The sequence below is a fragment of the Lottia gigantea genome (genome assembly GCF_000327385.1).
Source record: "Lottia gigantea unplaced genomic scaffold LOTGIsca_308, whole genome shotgun sequence".
NCBI lineage: Eukaryota > Metazoa > Mollusca > Gastropoda > Lottiidae > Lottia > Lottia gigantea.
The window spans coordinates 33,588-44,940 of record NW_008709021.1 but is presented as its reverse complement, the minus strand read 5'-3'; the positions used below and the strand labels follow the sequence as shown (position 1 = coordinate 44,940).

Genomic DNA, 11,353 nt, shown 5'->3' with positions numbered 1-11,353 from the left:
TTGATATTCTGAATGTTATGTAGTATCCCAAATTTAAAGCTTCTACATCATACAGGTCAAAAGATATAGGTCAACAAGAGTCAATAAAGGTCAAAATAGAAAATTGAAAATATGGAAATTTCAAAACCCGTCCCTTTTTTGGAACTATAAAGCTGAAACAATTGACCTATTAACACAAACTGGCCAAAATAATGAGGTAATTGTGTGCAAAGTTCCTTTTTGAACAAATGTATCCTATGCGAGTTATGCCCCTTTCCCAAAATGTAAACAATTAGTAATTCCACCCGGATGTGCCACGCCCACCTCAACGTTTTTGTCATAGGTTAATTCATATTCAAATTGTCTTGTTGTGTTCCAAGTTTCAATGTTCTACATAAAATAGGTCATAAGATATATACACACCAAGCTCAAAGAAACAGAAATATTGTAAAAAAAAGCTCAAATTTGAAAAATTCACGAATTTCAATTTTGCTTTAAAAAACGATTGTTATAATTCACTTGAAAGAGCATGAAAAGCACATTAAGAATCCCTCTAGGTTAATTAGGTCACGTGCTAGAGCAGTCCAAAGTTGCCAATTTGGCTGTTTTCGGAAAGCTATAAAACCGGAAGTACATGTCGGAGGTCAAATGTCAAAGTATTAACTGATAGCTAAGGTCAATGACCTTTGACCTTATAAAGGTCAAGGTCATCAAAGTTCAAGATCACGAGATATGACCCTTCAAACTTTGAAAAAATTCAACCGGATGTTGCAAAAAAGCAAAATTGAGAATCGAAAAACGGCTTCCTAATGTCATGTTTTTTTTTTATCTTCTTTCATTTGACACCAAAATCATTTAAATCGGATGAGCCATTATGTCCGAATAAAAATCGAATCATTTCAGAAAAATCAAAATGGCGGCCAAAGTTTCACTTCTGTTCCGGATTTTTTTTTCTTCGTTTTTTTGTCATAACTTTGTCTACCTATCAGCATAAAATTTTTTGTCCTATACAAATTACACCGGAAGATATTTAACCGGAAGTGAACATCAATTTCCTGTTTAAACCGGAAGTGAAATTGAAAATTTGACTGTACCGTTTTGTTTACTTTCTTAAACTGTCTTTGCTCAATTTTTTTCAGATTAATCAGACAAAAAGCAAAAAAATGAAAAAAATGCAAAATTTGGCAAAAAAAATATCTGCGACAAATTTTCGAATTTTGAAATTTTGAAACTGCTATTCTTTCAGATTTTAACAGTAGATTCCAAAAATGCAAACCCAAAGAAAATCGACCCAAAAATACGTCTTCTAGAGCCGATTATCTATTCTTGCACATATTGAACTGTGGCACTTCCGGTTTTGCAAAAAAGATCCAAAATATATTTATGCACATCGTCGCCTATATCTAAGGTTCGTGAACGTTGAAAGGTTGCTACAACTACTGCAGTCTAAGCTCAGGAAGGTGTGTAAATTTCGAAAAAAAAAAAAAAAAAAAAAAAAAGAATTGACATTTCGATAACAAACTGGGACTTTGCCGTAGCAAAGTCCCACAATTATCTTTAAATACATTTAACTAAATCTATTTAAGGTTTAAAATAATTCTATTCTTCTTAATTTGATTTTATATGGTGCATACTGGCCAATAACTTATATAGCAACCACTTTACTTATTTTGAATATGAAAGGACATCCGTCAACGTCTTGCGTCTCGCCCTGATGATAATTATATGACGACACTGTCAGAAAACTTGTTTTTATAGAAAATATCAACAAGAAACGTCCATAACTCAACATTTTACTTCTTTTTTAAGTCTCCTGTCAACGCCCCTATTGCAGTTCGTCTCTATCCTATGATAAGATAAGAAGTCAACACGCCACAAAGCCCTAACTGTTTTGTAAATAGGTGAACAAGAAAATAAATGTTTAAAACAAGACTGAAAGGTGTCAAGGACACTTATATAAATATTGTTTTTGGAACAAAATTTAAATAATTACAACATACACTCCAAATATAAGATGAAAACTGATACAAATATATAGAATGTGTAAGAATATCAACAGGCCTTCAAATTAGCTACAAACATAGTTGGATGTTGGGGGGGATTACGTAACTAAAGAGGACAGATATAAACCTTACTAAAACATGAACCATCCAGAAACGTCCTGGAAACGATCAACGAATAAGTGAAACAACAAGAAAAGACCAGGAAACGACCGATGAAATACTTCAAACTATTATGCATATATTGTTCGGTTTCTGGTTGTTTCCTGGTCGTTTTTGGTCGGTCATGTTTTAGTAAGAACGGATATTAACGCCATCTGATGATTTACTTTGGGTATTATGGGGTGAACCCGACACCGAGCTATCGGAACCACAGGCATCAGAGTTGTTCTTAACTTGAGGAGTATTCGAATCCACAGCACCTAATCGCCCAGCAGACAACAATCCAACATGCTACTTACTGATCTATTCCACTGCTACTCCCCTATGTCACCGTACCGGATTTTCTCTACCAATTTACAGCTATGTTTTTCAGGTTCTGTTTGAATTATTTATTTACAATAATAAAATATTTTCACTGTAGAGCGATATAGAAATATTGTTTATTTATACTATAATAACCAAACCTAGTAATCTCAAAATTAAACATCTCCTTACAATATAGTTACAATGTATTAACTACGTTATACATCAAATTAAATTAGGGTGAGTTATGTGCTTTATATAACAGACAAAATGCATTCAACTGTGAAAAATTCAATGAAAGGCGTGTTCCAAATGCACATTTTCATGAAATGAAGTACATGTTCGGTCTGATAAGCATGCTAAGAATTCATAGTAAAATAGTTTTGAGGTCGTGGAGATGTTTAAATTCAATTATAATGCCAAAGTTTCAAAGTCTCACAAGCTAATTAGGTCAGACAAGTAATTAGGTTTTTTTTTTAAATATATATTTTGGAAAAGTCCACTTAATGACTCTCAAAATCATGGAAAATTGATGTGAGTCTTTCTTGAAATTTTTAATCATCCTCATGTCAATAATTAATTTCCTGTTTCTTCTTTTTAACGCACGCGTAAGCTGTTTTTTTGAAGCAATTTAATGGAATATGTCTACCGTAATAACTGTTGAAACGGAGAATCCGATTTCGGGTATGATTTCACGGGTAACCGGGTCTGATTTGAGATCATCGGTTAACTGCCAATTTACTAGAAGTTGAAAGAGAGTATTTTTGACATAAAATTCGGTTTGTTCTCACTTTCCCGACAGATTAGCCGCATTAAATTTTTCTAATCCGGATTAGTTGGGTTATACGGATTAGTGGGATTACTAATGAGCTGATATAAACTATGTACACCTAACTTAAAGAGAATATTAGTGATACAAGTTCACGTGTCAAATTGTTGAATATAATTTTGAAATTGAATAAAGTGAAGTGAAGCATGTAAATAACGACGGGAATATTATATCACTATTATTATTTCCTTGCATCATGGCTAATGTACAAGTGAACGAGCGATTTCTTTCAAATAGACGTGGTGGTCAGAACCTCTGCACCTCAAAGGGGGGAGGGTGGCAGAGGGGTTAGCGCCCCCCCCCCCCATCCATTATATATCAGATATTTCGACCCCTCTCGGACGTAAATCTGGCTCGGCCACTGCACTGGAGATGTTTCAAGTCCACCTGTTCTACATCAATAAACACATCCGGTAGAATAATGACTACTTATAGCCACAACCATATGGCTTCACACTCGAAAAGTCTTGTCATTTGGTCTGTCTGGTGAAGTGACTGATATCTCTAGAGGGTGATATTAGAATAGGTCTTGTCATTTGGTCTGTCTGGTGAATTGACGGATATCTCGAGAGGATGATATTAGAATAGGTCTTGTCATTTTGTCTGTCTGGTGAATTGACTGATATCTCTAGAGGATGATATTAGAATAGATCTTGTCATTTGGTCTATCTGGTGAATTGGCTGATATCTGTAGAAGATGATATTAGAATAGGTCTTGTCATTTGGTCTGTCTAGTGAATTGACTGATATCTCTAGAAGATAATATTAAATAGGTCTTGTCATTTGGTCTGTCTGGTGAATTGACTGATATCTCTAGAGGATGATATTAGAATAGGTCTTGTCATTTGGTCTGTCTGGTGAATTGACTGATATCCCTAGAGGATGATATTAGAATAGGTCTTGTCATTTGGTGTCTGGTGAATTGACTGATATCTCCAGAAGATGATATTAGAATAGGTCTTGTCATTTGATCTGTCTGGTGAATTGACTGATATCTCTAAAAGATGATATTAGAATAGGTCTTGTCATTTGGTCTGTCTGGTGAATTGACTGATATCTGTAGAGGATGATATTAGAATAGGTCTTGTCATTTGGTCTGTCTGGTGAATTGACTGATATCTCTAGAGGGTGATATTAGAATAGGTCTTGTCATTTGGTCTGTCTGGTGAATTGACTGATATCTCGAGAGGATGATATTAGAATAGGTCTTGTCATTTTGCCTGTCTGGTGAATTGACTGATATCTCTAGAGGGTGATATTAGAATAGGTCTTGTCATTTGGTCTGTCTGGTGAATTGACTGATATCTCGAGAGGATGATATTAGAATAGGTCTTGTCATTTTGCCTGTCTGGTGAATTGACTGATATCTCTAGAGGGTGATATTAGAATAGGTCTTGTCATTTGGTCTGTCTAGTGAATTGACTGATATCTGTAGAAGATGATATTAGAATAAGTCTTGTCAATTGGTCTGTCTTGTGAATTGACTGATATCTGTAGAAGATGATATTAGAATAGGTCTTGTCATTTGGTCTGCCTGGTGAATTGACTGATATCTGTAGAAGATGATATTAGAATAGGTCTTGTCATTTGGTCTGTCTGGTGAATTGACTGATATCTCTAGAGGATGATATTAGAATAGGTCTTGTCATTTTTGTGTATATTATAGTGGAAACTTCAAACTAAAATTTTGAGCTAAACTTAGGGTTTTTTCGGTGAATGCTGATAATGTGGCTCTATGTAATTCGATGAAATCGATGGTAGATAACTAATTTAAAACACACTTAGACTAATTCTTTAATAGGATTTATGATATTTGTTTTTAATTGTATATTTCTTTCAAATGACATGACATGAAAGGAGTTTTACGTCTTACTCTTCTGTGCCTAATTGGGCTAATGAGGACAACGTGATGCAGTGTGCAGTGAGTGAAAATTGGGCTGCATTATCTCACTCTGTTTTCAATTTAGAACTGTCCATGAATTTTTAAAATGAACATTTTTATTTCTTTATGTGTATTGAGGGGAATGCTGTCAGGAGAGCTGCATTAACCAACTCCTTGTCGATTTCCAACAGTCCAGGGACTTCTAACATGTACAATCTGTAGCACAAGGAATGTTTTATATCCTTACTGCTATGAAAAGGGTGTATCCTGATTAACCAAGCTATTTAAAATGATCCAATAACATTATATTCAAATCAATTATGACCTAATAAATGATTTTATAAGTGTCAATTCCGAGGTTACACATTCTGGTGGCCAATTTCAAGGACATTTACTCTGAATTGGTTCGTTACTCTAGTTTTGTTTAATATAATAAGGATATTCTTGGTGTGTGCGTATGTAGTGTGATAGAAGGCTAGTTTGAATTGGCGAAACAACAATTTAGACGACTGAAGGTGCGGACACGTGAGCAGTCTTGGTCGGAGACTTTTGTCGCCGATTAGAGTCCTGTCTTGAGTTTCAACGACTGACACGGCACACGAGGAGACAAAAATCTCCAGTCGGTCGTTTTCCATCGAGTCGATTATCATGTGCAGAGCATGCAATTGAAAGGAAAGGGAATCTGATTGGATGATGACGGTCTGTCTTGCAGACGATAAAACTATCGGAGACAATTTTATTATAAATCCTGTGGGTGACACGATAATCTTGTCGTGGAAGCATGGGTACTCGCGAGATTTTACTCAAGTTTCGAGTCGGAGATAAAAAAAAATCTCAATAATATCTATTCTTGTATCTTCATAATTTCAAGCTATTACGAACTCCGCCTTATACCTTGACTACAATAGTATATATTCTTGTATCTTCACAGTATCAAGACATTACGAACTGCGTCTTATACCTTGACTACAAAAGTATCTATTCTTGTATCTTCACAGTATCAAGCCATTTTTACAACCCTCTGTATAAAGAATGGAAACATTACGGTTTCTATTCTAATACTTTCTGTTATGGGCTCTGATTGGCTGTATTCGCTTGTGTACAATTCAATCAAATCACTTCCGATATACATAGTTATTATGGTAGTCAATAGACGGAGTTCGTAATAACTTGATGTTGTGAAGATGTTAACCTAAAATTTTATTGAATGCATTGAATTATAAATAAAAACTGAACTCTATGATAGTGCGTTCTACCTGTATGCATGAAGTATTCATAGGTTTATTTAAACCATTGTTATAAGATTGTATGGCCTATTTATTTATGTGTATCGGGTGGTCTAAGACTTAACCCTGATAGTAATTTGACGGCTAATGTTTTTATAGTAAGAACCTTCCTAATTTGTTTTTCTTTTATTTTGAGTGGACTTACAGACCGGAATGGTATATAAAGCAACTGTAAGGGTCAGAAAAACTGAATATTTTCTTAGTAAAACTGCCTCATTGAACATTATTTTCACGCGGCTTATTGCAAAGAGATCTAGTTCGTGAAATAAAATAAAATTTCGTTAAAGTCTACTGATAAGGGTATAGACCTTATTGTTCAAACCCTTGATCAAGATAAGAAAATCTGGAGGTATCAATAAAACAAGGTCAAGTTATAAGCCTGTCACGTGACTTTACGTTAGGCTAGACTAGAAATCTCAATACAAAAATCCTGGTGAATATAATATGCAGAGTGAATACATGGTATTATGTCGAATAAGCAACTTTAAAGATAGTCTTCCTTATTCATGAGTGTCAACTTAAGCAAACTATTTGATTAATTGGTGTTTTTAATGAATTATCATGTATTTCTTAATCATATCATTATGTTCTTATTGCATATAATTAAGAGTTTTAACCAATCATAAATGTCCATGTATGTACAGTCTGGATAAACAAAAAAAAAGAGTTTTTGACCTTTCTTAATCGGTCACTCATTGGAATTCTGCTGATAAATCTCTTCTAATTTAGCTAATTATGAATTAATTATGGACATGTTAGACCACCTGATATTTTTCCAAGTCATTAGAATACCCCTACTTTCTATTCATATAAGTATTAGCATTTTCATTTTCATAAATGAAATAAGGGAACTCATCTTTAAACACCTGTTTTGGGGGGAAAATGAAGCTCATTTCAAATCTTTTGAATTTACATTTCAATATGCAAACAAGATTATTAAGAATAGCAGTAATATGATTAGCTTCATCTTCACAATGTCAAGTTATTGCGAACATAGTCTTATACCTTGACTACAACAACTTTCTGTGATATTATAGGTGGCTATTGCGGTTAAAATATTAAACTAAGTAATAGCTTACCATTGAGAGATGAATTGGCTCATCAAGCCGAAATTAATACTGATTTTAGTAATTGTCCAATCAAATGAGTCGGGACACTGAAGTCACTATAGCAAGGTTATATATGAAACATAACCCCTGGTGAACTCAATTTTCCAAAACTTTGGACTTGTGATTTTAAAAATGTTCATTTAACTGCCTTGACACAAAATTGGATCAGAAATAAGTTCAACTTGTGTTACTTTAAAAGTATGTATAACAACACTTGTCGATAAATTGGGTCATTATTTTTTTGTAGACAAACAATAAAGTTGATGTTGTTATTATTATTATGATAGGTATAGTAAGTCTTGCTGTCATATAACCTCATTTCAATAGATACTATACTCATATCTTATCTATTCATTCAACGGAAGGCAATAAAGGTACAGTGAAGCTCGGTATTGGATTATTTGTTTGGGAAACATACGTACTTTGTTTATTGTTGCATCGATGCTTGTAAACAACTCAGTTTTACCAGCTGATGGAGTAAATATCAAGAAGTAAATATTCCATTGCTCATACAAGGCAAGTTATACATATCGTATTTTGTCACCGGCCTTATTAGTGGGCAGGTTAATTTGGGACCTGAATATAAATAGTCTTTAGAAGTACTAGAAATGTACGAAAATCACATGTTTCTTTAAAAATACCTCAAACTTGTAATTTTACTCACTATTTCTATAGATGTATTTTCTATATATCACAGAGTATCTTAAATTCGAAGTCGTCAGTTTAACATTCAAACACTGATAATTCTGGACACACATGGATTTGAAGGCTCAAATTTCGACGGTGAGCTGTGAACACTATTACTGATAAGCTTAGCCCAAAAATTCCAATTCCTGCGACTGAAATAAAAAATTCGAACTTTCACCGATTTCCATAACTTTTAGACCAAGTAAGCTATACACATACTAATATTTTGAGTATTTTGTCACCGGCCTTGAAGTAGTTATGTTTGTAAACAATTGAGCTCTATCAGCTAGTGTTAAAGTTGTGCACTATCTACGTACGTATCTATGGAGAGTTAGTTGAAATTAAGGGGGTTGAAAGCCGATACGGGACCTACTTTAGAAGCACTGGCTTTGGCCAGTGGCGTTTCTACGGAGGGCAGAGGGGCCAGGGGTTTGGAACTCCAAACATCCCCCCCCCCCCAAGTTTCAATTTTTTATCATTTTACATGACCTGTGTCCTGTATGCCTATACACACTTAGAAATTATGTTATTATAGAAATGACCCACTTTTCGGCCTGCTGAAACCTTTCTTTATCTCAAAACTAATTTTTGACTCTCAGTGTTTCTCTGTTCATTGTGTTTCTGAAACCACTGTGGTCGATTAATTTTTTATAAGTTAATTTAAAGCAGCTAGAACTTAAAGGGATGTAGTCATCTAATCAACTTATTTCTGTTCATTTTACTTGACACGCTTTATGAAAATATCTTTTTCAGGCCAAACAAAGTGTGTTGGATCACAAACCAGACTGTTGAACTCAACTAGTCCCCTAATTTGTAAATTAATTTTGATATGCAGAAGTAAACGAGAAGGAGGGCCAAAATGATGGAAGGATCATCGGTTCCTAGCAACCATGAGATGGGAGATGATTCACCGGACATGTCGTCATTGAAGGAACCACAACCCAAACCACAGCGTTCGTTGTTATTCAACGATATAAGATTCTTCATATTCTGTTACTGTATCTCCAATTTATTGTCTAACACTGTCATTGTGTATGTGGTTTCACAAATTACCGCGCTTGAACGTGAATTTCATCTCTCCAGCTCACAAACAGGTAATGTTTGACAATTTTATTATCCGAAACGAGATCATTGCGTCTAACGTCCAAGTCATGTTTGACAATAACTGAATGATTCAGAGCTGTAAGCTAGTCTACCTTCTGAGCAAGGCAAGTCAAAATGTGTCTAGACATATTTAGTATGCAGTGGCGCCCCTGTCGTGAATCTTTAAACATATACTCTCCAGCATTCGAGACCCATCTGTTAGTTTAGTCAACTGAATTGCACGCCACCCTCCCCCCTCCTCCCTTTTTTTAGTAGAAATCTTAATAAAGTCAGATTACAATTTCGTTTCGTTATAACTTTTCGTCTGTCACCATTGTAGATCGACAAAAAATGATACCGAAACGAAATTAGTGGTGGGGATTTGGGTCAGTCAGTCCCTGAAGTACTTAAGCCACGGCTTGTATGTTTGTCCAGGAAATAACATTAATATTTGCACGAAAACTGACGCCTCGATATTTAACAGTACAGTAAGGACAATGTCGACTTGTTTTATAATTGTAGGTTTCCTGGTATCCAGCATGGATCTGGGTGTTTTTACTACCACCATAGTTGTAGGATATTTCGCCAACAAAGTTCATATACCTAAAATTTTAGCAATAACCACATTGGTATTCGGTATCACAGCCTTAGACAGTAGTCTACCTCATTTTATATTCGGACCTGGTGATGCTGACTATTCTAATGACAGTGTTATTGAAGGGAATCTCAGTCCGATACGGGAACATCTATGTCAAGATAGCAACGTATCAGTCAGAGAGCAGTGTTCTGAAGCCGACCATCAAGATGTTCAAACAGAAGCTATTGAAGGAACCATATCGTTTTGGATGGTGGTTATGGGATGTATATTAAACGGAGTGGCTCTATCTCCTCGATATCCTTTCTTCGTCACCTTTGTTGAATCCAATACTGATAAATCTAGGAGTGGGTTTTTCATAGGTAAGTAAGAATGTTATTATTAATTAGTTTTTAGTTTTTAGTGAGTTTCTGGAATCTGTATCGGCGATAAAGAGATAAGGATAGGGCACGATAGAGTAGAGATAAAGCACGATGCAATAGATATAAGGCACGATGGAATAGAGATAGGACACGATGTAATAGATATAAGGCATAATGGAATAGAGATAGGGCACAATGGAGAAGAAATAAGGTAAGATGGAATAGAGATAAAACACGATGGAATAGAGATAAGGTATGATGTAGTAATGATAAAGCACGATGGAATAGAGATAGGGCACGATGGAATAGAGATAAGGCACGATTGAAAAGAGATAGGGCACAATAGAGAAGAAATAGGGTAAAATGGAATAGAGATAAGGTACGATGGAATAGAGATAAGGCACGATGGAATAGAGATAAGGCACGATGGAATAGAGATATGGTACGATGGAGTAGAGATAGGGCACAATAGAGAAAAATAAGGTACGATTGAATAGAGATAAGGTACGATGGAATAGAGATAAAACACTATAGAATAGAGATAAGGCACGATGGAATATAAGGCACGATGGAATAGAGATAAGGCGCGATGGAATAAAGATATGGTACGATGGAAAAGAGATAAAGCACGATGGAATAGAGATAAGGCACGATGGAATAGAGATATGGTACGATGGAAAAGAGATAAAGCACGATGGAATAGAGATAAGGCACGATGGAATAGAGATAAAGCACGATGGAATAGAGATAAAACACGATGGAATAGAGATATGTTACGATGGAATAGAGATATGTTACGATGGAATAGAGATAGGGCACGATAGAGAAGAAATAAGGTAAGATGGAACAGAGATAAGGCACGATGGAATAGAGATAAAGCACGATGGAATAGATATAAGGCACGGTGGAATAGAGATAGGACACGATGTAATAGATATAAGGCATAATGGAAAAGAAATAAGGTAAGATGGAATAGAGATAAAACACGATGGAATAGAGATAAGGTATGATGTAGTAATGATAAAGCACGATGGAATAGAGATGGGGCACGATGGAATAGAGATAAGGCACGATGA

The 11,353-nt window shown here is 35.1% G+C and overlaps 1 protein-coding gene across 1 annotated transcript; it reads left to right on the top strand.

Annotated features, from left to right (window-relative positions):
* Window positions 1–7,920: 7,920 nt before the first annotated feature.
* Window positions 7,921–10,285, top strand: LOTGIDRAFT_227443 (hypothetical protein; the record flags this gene model as incomplete). The annotated part of the gene is made up of 3 exons (XM_009057639.1): window positions 7,921–8,066; window positions 8,991–9,331; window positions 9,843–10,285. Exons 2-3 carry the CDS (start codon window positions 9,097–9,099, stop codon window positions 10,283–10,285), a joined length of 678 nt encoding a protein of 225 aa, XP_009055887.1. The 5' UTR covers window positions 7,921–8,066; window positions 8,991–9,096.
* Between the last annotated feature and the right edge of the window lie 1,068 nt (window positions 10,286–11,353).